General features: G+C 41.4%; 1 protein-coding gene across 4 annotated transcripts in view; it reads left to right on the forward strand.

Annotated features, from left to right (window-relative positions):
- Positions 1–16,831, forward strand: part of CPM (carboxypeptidase M) — a 70,634-nt gene that overhangs the window by 46,563 nt on the left and 7,240 nt on the right. For all 4 annotated transcript variants that reach the window (XR_005592687.1, XM_039520025.1, XM_039520026.1 and 1 more), the window contains exons 5-8: positions 1,666–1,850; positions 2,105–2,275; positions 5,650–5,802; positions 15,850–15,998. Coding sequence is in view for 3 of the 4 variants with exons in the window: in XM_039520025.1 (XP_039375959.1) it covers positions 1,666–1,850; positions 2,105–2,275; positions 5,650–5,802; positions 15,850–15,998 (658 nt within the window). In the remaining variant the exon portion in view is untranslated. The remainder of the gene's footprint in view (positions 1–1,665; positions 1,851–2,104; positions 2,276–5,649; positions 5,803–15,849; positions 15,999–16,831) is intronic.

Here is a 16,831-nt window from a genome sequence, read left to right on the forward strand (position 1 = left end):
CCTGCCCCACCAAGAAAGAAAATTTAAGAATTCACATTAAAACCGGACATTTTATGCACTACAAAAGGACATGTTATTCCACCCCACCCCTACAGCAGACACTTACGGTGTCTCAGTTGATTTCTACTCTGGGCCAATTTTAGGCAAATATGGAACAGACAGCTATAGAGAGCTCTTCATCGGTGGGGAGGTGCTGTGTAGTGCTTCCTCTAAAGCAGTGATGGCTGTATTCTTACAGCACATCTCCACTGAGAATTTTTGTCAATTCTTTGATGGTTGGTCTAGCACCAATGTTGCTAGCATAGATTGCCCGCAGCATTTTTACATTTGTACATTGTCCATATTGCTTTTATCCAGTTAAGACAGGGTAAAAATATTATCAGCCATGTTCACACTAGCTGCAGTGGTACTAGACCATTGGCAGGAGAACTGTCAAGTTCCCAATGAAGACAAAGCCCTAGGCCCCATCTATGCTAACAAAAGGCAGAATTACAAAGCAGTATTAAAAAGCAGTCTCAGTAATGTGGATGAGGTTGTGCAAATGGACCTGGCTTCAAGGGATATTGCACTAATGGCAGCTGGCTCTGTGTGTGTAAAGTATTTGATGCCAAAGAAAACGTAAACGTTGTGCCACTTCTGCAAACCCCTATATGCTCTAGTGTTATTGCCGGAGACCCTGCAGAGACTAAAAAGGGTAGACAATTTTAAAAAGCCAGAGAAAAAGAGACAGAATGGAAAAGTATAAGGAAGAGAAATGCTAAGTGGCAGAGAACAAATTAACAAAGTTGGGAAGGTAAAGAAGAACAAAGTGCCCAATCCTGCAACTCATATTCATGCAAGTAGTTGTGCTGATTGTACCAGGACTACTTGTGTAACTAAGAATTGGGTTCTCTTGGGTCTTTTGCCGTGGCTGTCATAGCCACTTTGGCAACCTAGGGGATTTGGCGCCTTATCGAACTAGAGTAAGCCCTGCTTTTGGATAAGGTAGCTATTTATTCCTGAAACAAGTGGGCTAAGAATCTTTAAATGGAGAGGTTTTTTTTTCCCATTGGGTGAAGCATCCAAAAGGATTGATGCTAAGCTAATGAGACTTTTAAAAATTAACACCCAAAGCTCAATATTAATCAGATGGGTAGACTGTCCTCCTAGTGGAGAAAAGAAAGGCAGAAATAAGCACTTGAACACAGGTTGGAATTTCAAACACCGTCAGAGGGAAAAAATGCTTTGAATATCTATAGAGTTTTTGTAGCCACATGCTTGGGATGACTGCATTATGACTGGCAGTCATGTGAGTCATGGTTTCTTTCTAAACAAGTGGAAAACACACCCTTTTATTTCATACACTCCCTTATTTGGCTCATGCAATGTTACATTTTACTATGTTTTGTGGGATGTTTCAAGCATCACTCCCAATGTCTCCACTTGGAAATATATTAATTACTCTACAGTAATCTGCCCATTGTGGGCAGAGGCTAGTAGCATACACAATGCAGAATAAAGTCACTATTTCATGATTTGTGAAAACACAGTTTGTGATGCTCATTCTTTCCATGTACCGTTCCAGTAACTCTGTTCCCAACAGTCACTAACACAGATCCAAAGCATTGTGAATCTACTCAGATTCAACAGATTAACAAATATAGAACTGTATTTTCTCTTTCACAGGTTCAATAAGAATGGGGAAGATCTGAATAGGAATTTCCCTGATGTCTTCAACAGTAACAATGTCACAATCCAGCCAGAGACTCAAGCAGTGATAAATTGGATACAAAATGAGACATTTGTTCTTTCAGCTAATTTGCATGGTGGAGCACTGGTTGCCAGTTATACATTTGATAATGGTAACCCAGGTAAGCTAATATCTGTGTTTCTTATTTGGGTCCAGTTTTTTCTGCCTGATTCAGTATGATCAAAACAAAATGCCTGATGTGTTGAAGAGAAGCACCAGACTTACACAAGCTCACTGATAAACTGATAGTACAGTTTCACTGGATCACACAAACTGATGTGTAGGTTTGGGGGCTTCATATTTTTTATCTAAGACAATATTTTGTGTGTTTTTAACATTAACTTGGCTTGTACCGTGGCCATCTCTATTATACAGCTACTGGCTCTTTACAAGGCTATAGCAGATCACGAGATGATGATGTTTTCATACACCTTGCAAAAACCTACTCTTCCAACCATGCCAGCATGTACAAAGGGAATGAATGTGGGAATAAACCAGTCTTTCCATATGGCATTACAAATGGGTATGCCTGGTACCAACTGCAAGGTAAAAATTTCAGTATTTTCCAATTTTCTCTGATTTCCACTGCTTTTATTTGATTCTCCAACATGTACTTGCTAAAACACACCTTTGCATTCCTTGACAGCGAAAGTTCTGTGACTTGTCCACACTAGAGTTTAACTCAAGTGAGCTGATTGTTAATTAACTTGAGCTATCCATTGTGTTTGCACATACTAGTCTGGGCACTTCAGGACACAAGCTTTTGTGGAGCATCCAGCATGTACCAGTATGTTAGCTAACCCAAGTTAATGGGCCAGCTTCCACTGGCTGGGTCTTCAGCTCCTCCCTGCCCTTAAGCCAGGCTCTTTTACTGCTCCATCAGCCAGCATAGCACCTGTCACAGTTCAGGGCAATTGCACCTGTACTCCCCCTCTGTGGTCCAGCAAGGGCACCTGCTCTCTGGCTTCCATCTCCCCTGGCTGTCACCTCTCTTGGGTGCATCTCTCTCCCTTCTGACCAGGGTATCTCCAGGCTGAACAGTTCTCTGCCTTAGAATCATAGGGTTGGAAGGGACCTCAGGAGGTCATCTAGTCCAACCCCCTGCTCAAAGCAGGACCAATCCCCAGACAGATTTTTTTGCCCCAGATCCCTAAATGGCCCCCCTCAAGGATTGAACTCACAACCCTGGGTTTAGCAGGCCAATGCTCAAATCACTGAGCTATCCCTCCCCCATGTTATTATCAGTAAAAGACAGGCACTCAGAGCAAGCTTCACTTGGCCTCTCTTCAGAGACTAACAAGGATCGGTAACAATTGTAAGTTAACCACCTAGCACTTCCTATTTTATTATTAAGATAAAAGCACTACAGAGAAAACATATAACAGAACCTACACACATACTAATAAATTAACTAGAGTTCTCCTCAACCCTACCATGAGCTCTGGCAGGAGCAATCTTTCAGAACCCCACCCAAAGGGTTTCTTGATGGTTTCAAGTTCATCACAGCTTCAGCTCAGAACAAGCACACTCATGACTAGCTTAGGCCACCCCTTATACAGTTCAGGGATCTTTGATCTGGAGTTTCCAGGAGCAGGTAATTAGCAGACACTTGGTTTCTCTGCCAAGGGCATAAGTTCAAAGGGATGGATTCCAATGGGTCATTTGCATTCCCCTTACTCCCAGGTATTGCCTAGGAAATCCACTTTACATGCATTGTTCCAAAAGGTCCTTTGAAGTTCCTCATATTGCATTAATTGCAGTTAAATGCAGATTGCATTAATTGTGTCTTCTGGCTAACAAAGTTCCATAGAATTCCACAATAGTACATAAACGTGCATTTTTAATACAGTGGCCCCAAAGGTATTATACTTAATGCAGTAAAATTTATCTTTGACAGTGTTCTGGACAAACTTAATTTCATAATCTGTCACATCTCTTCAGAGCTCCTCCCTAACCAGCTGGCACAGCTGTCTGTCTATTGGCAAGCTGCCACAAAGGTTTCCCCTCCCCTTCTGCTGTCAGGTCAGCTTTTCCCCATTCAAATAACACCACAAGTCCATCTCCTTCATTTGCACTTGCTCCATCACCCCCGCCCCTACAATACACAAATTGAGAGGGAAGGGGTTAATTTTTATGCATTAACATAGATGCACATACATATATGATGAACTCTGTGCCAAATTCTTATCTGTGCTATGCTTGTGTAAATCAAGTGTAACTCCAGTTATCAGTAGAGTTGATCTGGTGTAGCTGAGATGATAAAATCTCTCTCCTTTTGTTTAAAAATGAGAGAACCAATTTCACATTTATGTAACATGTCTTCATGTCTAATCACTGAAACAAATACACCCCATTTATATCCATGTGTAAATAACCAGATATACACACCTGAATAACCACATTCTATGTACTAGAATCACTACGAAAAGTGACACTACACGTGTTTAGTAAACTATTTTCAACTACTCAACCAGTCTTCTCCCAAGCTTGGCAAAGCCTACATTCCTCCCAGAGTTCTCCATACTGCAAATGCCAAATCCAGGTTTTTAAAACCAAAGTACTACAGCAGGGTGGATAAAAATCATTATATTAAAATATATATAATAGAATATATATAATGAAATTAAATACCTTTTTATTTTTAAAAATAAACACACAAAATTAAATTTGAAATTATGACAACCTATGTTTAGTCCAAACTTACTATAACCTATTTAAAGCATTTAAATAAAAAATATATTCAAACCTGTTTACTGCCAAAGTTTTAAAGAAAGTCAAACCACTCAAGTGGTGGAAGCCATTGACTTAGCACCTGGAACCAGAGATTATTGTAGTGCTAGTCCAGCAGTAACCTCTTCTGAAGTTATAGAGAATATTTTCTTCATTTCAGTTTATTCATGTAGTTCAGTTCATTAGCTAGTTAATTCAAAGTTAAGAAATCAATTAGGAGTTGAAAAAACATGGAAGCTTGTTTTCCTCTTCCAGTCTATGAATAAAAATTCAGTGAGAGAGAGTGAGATCTACTAGTTCTAAAATCTTGAAGGACATAGTGACTAGAAACAATCAGTTCAATTAATGAATTACAGATAATATTTCCTTTGTTTAATAAATCAGTTTTAAATGCAGAACATGCTTTGATAAAAATACATATTTTCCTTTTGTGTCCAGCACATTTAAAGTAAGTTTTATTTAACTAATAAAAACATCTAAATGCTGTTTTTGTGAATTTTTAACTTAATTCCAGTTTTCATCCATATAATTTCACACACACAAAATAAAAATAAATCTAGTAAATAAGATATATCATTTGCCATTTTCTAACATAATAAAATGTGTAAAAACTAAAATACTGAATAAATGTATTTTAAGCTAAATCATTGCTTAGATAAATATGTGTAAGGTACACTATATCTTCCTTGTCAAAAAAACCCACACCTGAACAATTTTCTTATTGTAAAAAAAAATAAAATAAATAAATCACATTTTCCCCACATTCATAATTCAAATGGCTAAAAGGATTTTGAGGCACAACTGAGCATGACAAATTTAGTGCCAAAATATAATTTTGTGTCTCTCTTGTAGATACAAGTAGTTGAAAAGAGGTTTTGAATCAAAGGGTCCCCTTTCTCAACCATTATTATAGCCTCATTCTAGTAATTCCACCGCACTTTGGGGTGGTTGTTTTTTTTAAGTAAGCAGGTTTTCCACGGGGGATCATAAATCTAACTGACTAAGGTATTAAAAAACAATTGTACTTCCCAATTTGTGGTAATTTGTCTAACTGAATTGCCCTTGCATCATGGAAATGAAGGAAATACTTCAAGAAGGCTAAAGTTTAGAAAAAGTTGCAAGTCTCCTAGTCCATTTCTAGCTCTTACTCAGTGGCTCTCGCTGTAATAATCAAATAATTTTTTTCTTAGGTGGGATGCAGGATTACAACTACATCTGGGGACAATGTTTTGAAATTACATTGGAGTTGTCATGCTGTAAATATCCACCAGCAAGTCAACTTCAGGCCTTCTGGAATGACAACAAAGCTGCTTTGATTGAATACATTAAACAAGTTCATCTCGGTGGGTAGGCTTTTGTATTTTGAATTTCATCTGCTCAACTTCCAATACAGCTTGTAGGGTCAGCTGCAGTAACAACATGGACATGGACATGTAACAGGCTCTCCAGCAACAGGCTAGAACCAAAAGAACTACTTCTATAAGGGCCTTTGCCTTTCAATATGAAATCTGTTTTTTCTTCATTCTTACTGAATTAAGAGACAGATGTAGCAGAGAGCTGTGTGCGCCATCCCCATTTTAGAAACAATGTTGTGAGCATGATGGTGGCTAAGGGAAGATAGTGAGCCAGAGAATGTTGCCCAGAAGCAACTGGGACATCTGGAATATTAGATTGTGAATGCATTCGTTCATAGATGGTTCTGAAGAAAAATGCAAACATTTTTTAAAAAACTGAACCATGTAGGTGAACCCCCTTTAACCTGAGATTGGGGTTTGAGAAAAGAGAGGAAATCTCCAAACTAAGTGTATGTGAACAGACCCATTTACAGTCAAAGCTGTGTTATCTGGCACTTTACCAAACAGAAAACTCTAGAAACTGGCATTTCTGATATCTCCAAGTTCAAGTCTTCAGTAGGGATGCCAGGCTCCCTACCTGGCTCTGCGTGGCTCCCCAGAAGCAGCGACATGTCCCTGCTGCTCCTAGGCAGAGGAATGCCTATGGGGTCTCTGTGTGCTGTCCCTGCCTCACCCCGAGCACTGGCTCTGCAGCTCCCATTGGCCAGGAACCATGGCCAATGGGAGCAGCGGAGGCAGTGCCTGCACCCAGAGCCACCTGGTCATGCCTCTGCCTAGGAGCAGCAAGGACATGTCACCACTTGCGGGGAGCTGCCCGAGGTGAGCGCCGCCGGGATCTGACACCCAAAAACCCCTCCCATGCCCCAACCCCCTGCTCCGAGCCTCACCCACACCCAAACTCCCTCCCAGAGCCCATGTCCCACAACCTCTCTTGCACCCAAACTCCCTCCCTCCATTGGTAAGTATAACTCAGTTAACCGGAATTTTTGACTAACCAGCACCCCCCATTCCCCCAACATGTTGGATAACAAAGCTTTTACTGTATCTAGCTTTATTCAAGTTGGATAGATACGGTCACAGTAGTGACACATAGCAGTCAAAGCACATACATCCAGCTTTCACACCTGTTAGGGGCAGTGAGCAGTGACTAGCATTGGTTAAAATAGAAATCTGTGGAAAGACGCAGCCATTCTAAGAGACATTTATGAAAAAGCTTTTTTTAAATGAAGACTGACAAAACATATCATTTGTGTCAAATGGTAAAAGGGTGGGGCTTACTTTTTGTGGGTTTGCTTCATTTAGGTTCCTGGAGCTATTAAGAGCAGAATTCATCTGCCTTCCTCATTCCTGACAGCTGTCCAGGTTTCAACGTATCGATTAAAACTTCGTAAGCCAGTGACCACACAGAGGGCCCATTTGTGCAGCTGTTCTCTGCACAGATCTTCCCATTGACCTCTATGGTGCTCCTATATGCAGAGCAGCAATAGAACTGAAGTCACCTAAAATAGAGACTTGTGTTCAGCCAGTCTCTGAGAAGTGGACACCAGTGGGCAGTGTTCAAAACAGGGTCCTCTGAGGAGTCAGACAAATATCCCAGTCTCTGCCTCCATCCTCCAGGCTCAGGAGGCAAAAGGAGTTAGAGAGATGCTGGGATCTAAAATCTACAGGGGGTCCAGCTCTGATGCAGACACGTGCTGAGGGGGAGAGGGGCATACAGCCAATACTGGGCATAGGAGATTAGAATCTATAGTAGCTGGGCGCAGGGGGAGAACACACACACAGGTGAAGGAGCACGGCTCAACTACTTAGGAAATTAATGGCTTCTCCCACTCATCGGTGGCTTTACCGAGGCGTCAGAACTAGGAGGCGGTTAGAAGCAGCTGGCAACTGGTATTGCCAAAACTCATTAGTAAGGTTAAGAAGTTGTCACGCTTGTTTTTAGTAAAAGCTGCGGACAGGTCACAAGCAGTAAACAAAAATTCACAGAAGTTCAAGACCAGTCTCTGACTTTTACTAAAAATAATTGGCAGGGGAGAGGTTGATGGGGGATGATGACACCCGAGCCCTGCTGTGAGGGGGGGTGAGGGGGGGAAAGGGGTGAAGCAGCCACTGCCACGAGGGCAGCTCCGTGTCCCCCACCACTCACAGCAGCTGGGAGCTCCAGGTTCTCCCACTACCCAAGCCAGCTCAGGGCTCTGGGTCCCCACTGGCTGACAGCTTCAGCTCCTGTACCCCATGCCTGAAGCAAAAAATGTCATAGAGGTCTCTGAAAGTCATGGAATCCATGACTTCCGTGACCTCCGTAACAATCTTATCCTTATTCGTTAGTCATGCCCCATCTCCTCCCTCCCCCCACCCCCAAATCCCAAAATATTAGCTTAAATACAGTAAGATTTAAAAAAATAATAATTTGGGTTCTCTTTCTTTGCCTTCTGGTTTCTAAGCAATTAGGATGTACTGAGGTCACATTTTCAAGCTTTTCTCCACAACCATGTGGGCTGAAATCTTACTTTTCATTTAAAAACCAAAACAAAACACATGAATTTGGAAGCTGTCTCTCTAAGAAAGACATCAAGTATTGCAAGATTTGATAACATTGCAACAGACTTCAGCCTTATGATATTAGCCCTTGAGGAAACTGTCCACCTATGCTCCTCATATGCTCCCTAGTATGAAGGGGAGAGAGAGGAACATTTGCCCTGCTTGCCCAGCAAGGACTGAACATAGGGTGACCAGACAGCAAGCGTGAACAATAGGGACGGGGGTGGGGGGTAATAGGCTTCTGTTTAAGAAAAAGCCTCAAATATTGGGAATGTCCCTATAAAATCAGGACATCTGGTCACCCTAACTGAGCAGAAGCCTTTGTCACTCAAGGAGTATTGCCTCATGTCACCACAATGGAACCCTCCCAGCCCCTCCCTCAGCCAGGAATAGGCCAGAAATCACAGAATTCACCCTCATTAAACTTCTTTCTAAACCTACGAACTGTGGTTTAGTATGAGTTTTCTGCACAGTGTGGTGCACCTAAAAGTGACGCCCACACTTCAAAGGATGAGGCGATCCTGGGTAATTTACAGTGGGCTGTGTGGGATTAGAGATGGCAGTTTGTATTGGGATGTTCAGTAATTAAAGACAGTTATAGGGTTTCACTTCAGAGAAAAGCAGCATGGGGAAGAAGGAATTAGATTTTTTTTTAAAGTGAAATGTAGCTACTCTGCCCCTATGTGGGCAAAGGCTGGCAGTGCTAGAGGGCAGCAACTTCTAAATGGAAGAGGTCAGAAGCGAGCAGTGATTTAACAGAGACCAACCCAGAGCACACACGCACACGAGACATTTCCCTGTGCAACAGTTTGTTTCAAGTTTTCATATGGGGGTTAATACATAGGCATACAGTGCTTAAATAGAGGCCTGCTCATGTGGGCCCTGATTCCATATCCTGGAAAGAAAATGTAGGTGCACATTTTCTGGTTAGCATACTTATGTATTTTATAGCGTACTATAGAATTAGCATGTTTGTAAAAATTTTTATAAAAAACCTGAGGGCAGGGAATTGTCAGGATTCACAGGCAGGAATACACCCTACTCTTTAAACTTGTCATAGATCCTTAGAGCCCCAGTCACGGACCAAGACCCCATTGTGGTAAGCATTGTATAAACAAAAAACTGTTCCTGCTCCAAAGAGCTTGTACTCTAAGACTATATCTACACTGTGACCTAGGAGTACGATTCCCTGCTCATGTACACATACACAGATGAAAGCTAGTGTGAGTATGTGTACACAGGCCCGCTGGGAATCACTCCCATAGCTCATGTATAGACATAGTCTAAGTCATTGTTTCTCAACGACCGGTCTATGGACCCGCACCAGTCCCTGAGATCGCCCTACTATGGCTTAGGAAGGCAGCAAGTCACTCCCTGGTATCAAAAAGGTTGAGAAGCACAGGCCTAAATAATCTTCTCTTTCTGAATAGTTTTAAAAAAAAGTTAGATGCCTACAGATATTTTGCTTTCAAGGAAAAACATAAGCAGTGTAGTAGATGGCCAAAATGGGTTTTCTTCCCTTACATAATTTATCAGTGGCACATGAGGAGAAGCCCACATGGTTCTACAGTGTCGTAATATTTTATATGCAAGAATACCTTGCAGCAACTAGCAGTCTCAGCATAAGTGCTTATTTTGGATTTGTTATTCTGCCAAAGTTTATATTCCCAAAAAAACTCTGTGTAGATGTGCCTTTAGATGCTAATAAAGCATGGCAGGCTAGGACTTGTAATATCAGTTGGAACTGGAAAAGGTTCAGAAAAGGGCAACAAAAATTATTAGGGGTATGGAATGGCTTCCATATGAGGAGAGATTAATAAGACTGGGACTTTTCATCTTGGAAAAGAGATGACTAAGGGAGAACATGATAAAGGTCTATAAAATCATGACTGGTGTGGAGAAAGTAAATGAGTAAATAACAAGAACTAGGGGGCACCAAATGAAATTAATAGGGAGCAAGTTTAAAACAAACAAAAGGAAGTATTTCTTCACACAGCGCACAGTAAACCTGTGGAACTCTTTGCCAGAGGATGCCAGACTATAACAGGGTTCAAAAAAGAACTAGATAAATTCATGGAGGATAGGTCCATCAATGGCTATTAGCCAGGATGGGCAGGAATGGTGTCCCTAGCCTCTGTTTGCCAGAAGCTGGGCATGAGCAACACTTGATGATTACCTGTTCTGTTCATTCCCTCTGGGGCACCTGGCCCCTGTCGGAAGACAGGATACTGGGCTAGATGGATCTTTGGTCTGACCCAGTAGGGCAGTTCTTATGTTCTGTCCACTGGCCATGCCTTTCATATTAAAGATGAAAGGGCCTGAAATTTGCTTATTTGAATGCTGCAGACATTCTTATTATGGTCCCTCAGCTGAGTAAAAGTTTGGATGGCCCTACTTTATACTGCAGCTCTGTCTGAAATGGGACTCTACAATTAGAATTGGTATAACTGTTCTGGGGACCAGAAGGAGGGAAGAGTCAGACCAGTTGAAAGTCTTTGGGTAAAGAAAAAAGGGGGAAAAATGGGCATGACATCATGGTAGGGAGTCTACTATAGAGCACCAAATCAAGATGAAGTAGTGGAGGCGGTATTTCTAGAGCAAATAACAGAAATACACAAAATACAAGATGGAGTAGTAATGAGGGACTAACTTCCCAGATATCTGTTGGAAAATTAATACAGCAAACCACAAAATTTCCAGTAAGTTCTTGGAATGTATTGGGAATAATTTTTGTTTCAGAAAGTGGAGGAAGTAACCGGGGGATAGCCATTTTAAACTGACCAACAGGGAAGAATTGGTTGTAAATCTGAAGAGGGAAGGCCATTTGGGTGAAAGTGATCATGAGATGACAGATTTCACAATTCTAAGGCAAGGAAGGAGTGAGAGCAGCAGAATAAGGAGAACGGACTTCAAAAAAGCGGACTTCAAAAACTGCTAGGTAAGGTCCCATAGGAAGAAAATCTAAGGAAGAAAGGAGAGTTCAGGACAGCTGGTAGTTTCTCAAAAACACAATATTAAATGCCCAACTGCAAACTATCCCCATGTGAAGGACAGATAAGAACAGTAAGAGGCCAATATGGCTTTATCAGAAGCTCTTTAATAACCTGAAAAGCAAAAAGGAATCCTGCAAAAGTGGAGACATGGATGAATTGCTAAAGGGGAGTACAAAAGAATAGCACAAGCATGTAGGGAGAAAATCAGAAAGGCTAAGGTACCAAACGAGTTACACCTAGCAAGCGCCATAAAAGGCAATAAGAAGAGGTTCTTTAAATACAGTAGGAGCAAGAGAAAGACAAAGGAAAGTGTAGCTCCTCTGCTTAGTGAGGAAGGCCTGCTAATAACTGATGACATCAAGAAGGCTGTTTAATGACTATTACGCTTCATTCAGTCTTCACTAGGAAGGTTAATGGTGACCAGATATTGAACACAATTACTATTAACAACATTGGTGGGGGGAAGGAAGTGCAAGCCAAAATAGGGACACACCAGGTTAAAGAATATTTAGATAAATTAGATGTATTCAAATTGGCAGACCCCAATGAAATTCATCCTAGGATAATAAGGAACGAGCTGAAGCAAGCTCAGACCATTAACAATTATTGTTAAGAGCTCATGGAGGACTGGAGAAGGGCAAACATAGTACCTATCTTTAGAAAGGGCAACAAAGAGAACCCAGGAACTTATAGACCAGATCTTATCTGAGCTGGGAAGATATTGGTACAAATTGTTAAATTACTTTGTAAGCACCGAGAGGGTAAGAGGGTTACAAGGTGTGACGAAGTGGGGTTTTATTCATCGTGTTATGTTGCACGTGAGTCTTACTGTCCTATACTAATACTATGTGTACTGCCGTTTCCCTGTGTACTGCACCAATATTTCGGTGGTGGGAATTGGGGGTGGTGATTTTTGCTGATGCCCTCAGGGCAGGTGAGGCTGCCCAGCTGTCCACACAAATGTAACCTGAGACCCAGGAGGGGGGTGCGACCAGGTGACACGTTTTGCCTGGGAAGCAGGACAAAGAGGAGGGGGAGCAACAGGGGTGGCCGAGGTCAGGTCGCTGGAAGCTGGGGAGCCTGCTTGGGGGACTGGAAAAGGGAGAGTCCAGGCCATCTGGCCCAGGACTCCCCCAGGTGGACTTGGCTGAAAGTCACTGATTTCTGTGGTAGCAAACTCTGTTCTATGCTGTGTTCCTGTCAACTAATAAACCATGCTGGCTGAGAGTCACTGCTGACTGCAGAAGTTGGGGTGCAGGGCCCTCTGGTTTCCCCAGGAGCCCTGCCCAGGCAGACTCACTGTGGGAAGCACAGGGGGAGGAAGAGGATGCTGAATGCTCTGAGGTCAGATCCAGGAAGGTCAAAGCTGTGTTAGCTTCTTGCCCTGGTGACAATATGCTCAGAGAAAGGAGGCATGCTCCTCCAGAGTCCTTACTGGCTTCGTATGGAGTAGTTCCAGAGCATTGGCCTGGTGACTCTGTGACACAAGGATCCATCTGTCACAAACAATTCCTGCCAAACCAACTTAATTTCCTTCTTTGACAGGGTTACTGGGCAAGTGGATGTGGGGGAAGCAGTATTGTATATCTTAATTTTAATACAGCTTTTCACATAATCCCATATGACATTCTCATGAGCAAACTAGGGAAATGTGGTCTAGATGAAATTACTATAAGGTGGGCGCAAAACTGCTTGAAAGACTGTACTCAAAGAGTAGTTATCAACGGTTCACTGTTGAAGTGGGAGAGCGTTTCTAGTAGGGTCCCACAGGGTGCAGTCCTTGTCATATACTATTCAATATTGTCATGAATGATGTGGAGAACGTGCTTATAAATGTGTGGATGGCTCCAAGCTGAGAGGGGTTGCAAGCACTTTGGAGGACAGGATTAGAATTCACAACAACCTTGACAAACCGGAAAATTGCTCTGAAATCAACAAAATTAAAGACAAATGCAAATTACAACACTTAAGAAAAAATGCACAACTACAAAATAGGGAATAACTGATTAGGCAGTTGTATTGCTGAAGAGGATCGAGGGGTTATGGTGGATCACAAATTGAATATGAGTCAACAATGTGATGCAGCTGCAAAAAATATTAATATAATTCTGGGGGGTATTAACAGGAGTGTTGTATGTCAGACATGGGCCGTAATTGTCTCACTCTACTTGGCACTGGTGAGGCCTCAGTTGGAATAGTGTGTCCAGTTCTGGACACCACAATTTAGGAAAGATGTGGACAAACCGAAGAGAGTCCAGACAAGAGCAACAAAAATTATAGAAGGTTTAGAAAACTTGACCTATGGGGAAAGGTTAAAAAAACTTGGGCAAGTTTAGTCTTAAGAAGAGATGACGGAGAGGGGACATGATAAGAATCTTCAAGTTAAGGGCTGCTATATAGAGGCCAGGGATCAATCCTCTGTGTCCACTGGAGGTAGGCCAGAAAGTAAATGGTTTAATTCACAGTAAGAGAGATTTAGGTTAGATGTTAGAAAGTTTTGCCTAATTAAAGGGTAGTTAAGTTCTGGAATAGGCTTCCAAGGGAGGTTGACACATCCCCATCCCTGAAGGTTTTGGATAAACACCTGTCAGGGATAGTGTAGGTTTACTTAGTCCTGCCACAGTGCAGGGGGCTGGACTTGGTGACTTCTCGAGGTCCCTTCTAGCCCTTCATTTCTAAGAGTCTGAATTGGCTAGGAGTATGATATTTTACTGAAAGAGTTATACCAGTACAACCCCTAGTGTGAATGCAGTTATACTACTATAAAGGTGCCTTATTCCTGTATAGCTTTCCTCCACTTGCATATGGGGAATGGAAGGAATGTACCTGCTTACACTTGGAATGAATCTGGTCCTTAGAAAATACACGATCAGTATAAATTATTAATTTTATACACACACTGTCAAATCAGTGCCAGTTACCATACTTTCCTGCTTACATTCCTAATGTCACTGCTAAATTTGGTTCATTTTCTAACTCTCAGTTTTAAAACTTAATGTCTCCTTTTCCTTAATTGTCATAGCACGTTCTCTGCATTCTGAACTGACCTACGTGCCTTTTCTTTGGCACTTTTAACAGACTGACTGCTTCCTGTTACCCTATTGGCAAAATAATCTTTAGAGCTTGCAAAGAGGCAAAATGAATATCTGAAAGGCTTTATAAACTAGGTAAACACTGGTTATACATTTATCTGCATGTGCTTAGCAACAAAGAGTGGTAGGAAGCGACTCATGGCAACCAAATTTTTCCGAAGTGTTCATATTGAACATCTATCCCAGATGACAGTGTTGAGTTCTTTAGTGGAAGTGTGTGTGTGGTGGTAGATGCAGGGGAGGAGTGGGAAGGTTGAGGCAGAAGCTGCCTGCACAGGTCCTAAAGCAGAATAAAAGGAAATTGCAATAAATATAACTCTGAGGTGATCAACATCAAAATTAACCTGTAACTATGAAGAAAAAAAATGTAACATCAAAAGGGATGCACTGTGGCAGGACTAAGTAAACCTACACTATCCCTGACAGGTGTTTATCCAAAACCTTCAGGGATGGGGATGTGTCAACCTCCCTTGGAAGCCTTTGCTGTATTAGGGCTTTGTTGTTTTTACTATAACAGGTGGGGGTAGTGTTATTTATTGTTGCAGTAATTTGGAGCAAGAGATACACATTAACCTTTTGCCCATGATCCTTAATTATTGAAATGTGGTTGATAGACTAGACTTTACTCATTAATTTTAACAGATAGATATTCTTTTGGAAGACACACACATACAATGAAATCTGGATTTAATACAGCACTGTTTAAACCTTAGAGTAAGATTGCTCAACCTGTGGGTTTCATTGAACAAGATAAGTAAAAAAAACAAACCACCAATAACATGGGCTTGGATGAGTGGATCTGAACCCACAACCTTTACACAATGGCAAGGTTGCTACTGAGCCAAAATTATACCTTTTTATTAAATATATTGACTAAAATAGCAGAAACTGAGCTAAAACACTTCATCAATATTGTCTCAACTAGCTGTTGCAGACAAGTCAGTTAACAAAACTGCTCATTCTTGGAAATCTGGTGTGTTAGAAGATTTGGGAAGACTAAAATATAAGTAAATATACAATACTACTCTGCCTTTTTGAAACACTAGTCAAGAAGCAATGTTTGACCACACCAACAGGGTAAATGAGTTTTTTTGTTTTGTTTCAAGCTAGGTAAATAAATTCAAGGGCATAAAAGAGATTTAAGCAAGTTCTTCTGTAGAGAACAGGTGCAGCAACATCAGTGTAAACTATGAAATTGTATCTTTAGAGAATGAGATGGAAAAGCTGACACTGCTGCATTTTAACTTGATGGAAAGTAAATGATTAAGAACTAAGAATTCTGTGTCTAGTTTTGGGAGGAAATGAATGAAACAAGCATATGTTGCAATGAACGATGAAAAAAACTGGCTTTTCCAGACCGGAAAGTGAAACCAACAATCACATTTACATACTCTCTCCCTGCCTCATAGGTGTCAAAGGTCAAGTTCTTGACAGGCATGGACAGCCTATACCAAATGTAATAGTGGAAGCCAAAGGAAAGGAACATATCTGTCCTTATAGAACCAATCAACATGGAGAATATTACCTTCTCCTCCTGCCTGGAAGCTATGTGCTTAATGTAAGATGACTACTCTGCTAAGCCTCCATTTCTAAATTATGTTCAGAGAGTTCTTGAAATTGCCAGAGACAGGATCCTATAAAATTAAGGTGTTGGGGTTTGGATTTTTGTTTTGTTTTAATAAAATAAATGTACAGCATCTACACAGGGCAGTGAGTTCCCCTAATTGCTGAAAACAGCCATTCTCCTCTTGGCAACATCATCAAATCAATATTCATCCATTTAGCAATACCCATTACTTATTGAAAAGTGAGCAGGTGAGAAGTACAAAAGGCCTCATGTGGACACAGTACAAGGGGAGGGGGAATGGCAAGGACTGGCATGACAGAACAAAATCTCTTTCATTCAGAGGCCTTTTAAATAGTAGTTGCATATTTCTAGGGTGAGCAGGATTAGATTTTTATTGGGTGTCAATAAATGTTGATTTCATCATACACATACAACCCCAACCAAAACTATTTCCATCAGCAGTATCCATCAAAAATATTAAAAAATGCAGCCAATCTGCCTATTTCCAATGTTTCCAGGTGAGGCATGGTGCTGCTCTGAAAAGTGACTGTAAAAAAATGGCACCTTCTCATTGTGTATGCAGAGCCATATTTGCCCATTTGAATGAGAAAAATGAGTACAGAAAATCCTATTTTCTAAAAGGAGTGCAAAGTTGGACAAACTATCAGCATTTTCTAAAGCCTAATATCTAAGCGGTAACATGACAGGCCTTCAGCAGCTCCCAACCACTGCAGGCTGAAGTCACGGAGGTCGCTAGAAGTCATGGATTCCATGACATCCGTGACTAAATCGTAGCCTTACTTATTGCTTCAGTGGATTTTCGC

The sequence above is a fragment of the Mauremys reevesii genome, linkage group 1, assembly GCF_016161935.1.
Source record: "Mauremys reevesii isolate NIE-2019 linkage group 1, ASM1616193v1, whole genome shotgun sequence".
NCBI lineage: Eukaryota > Metazoa > Chordata > Testudines > Geoemydidae > Mauremys > Mauremys reevesii.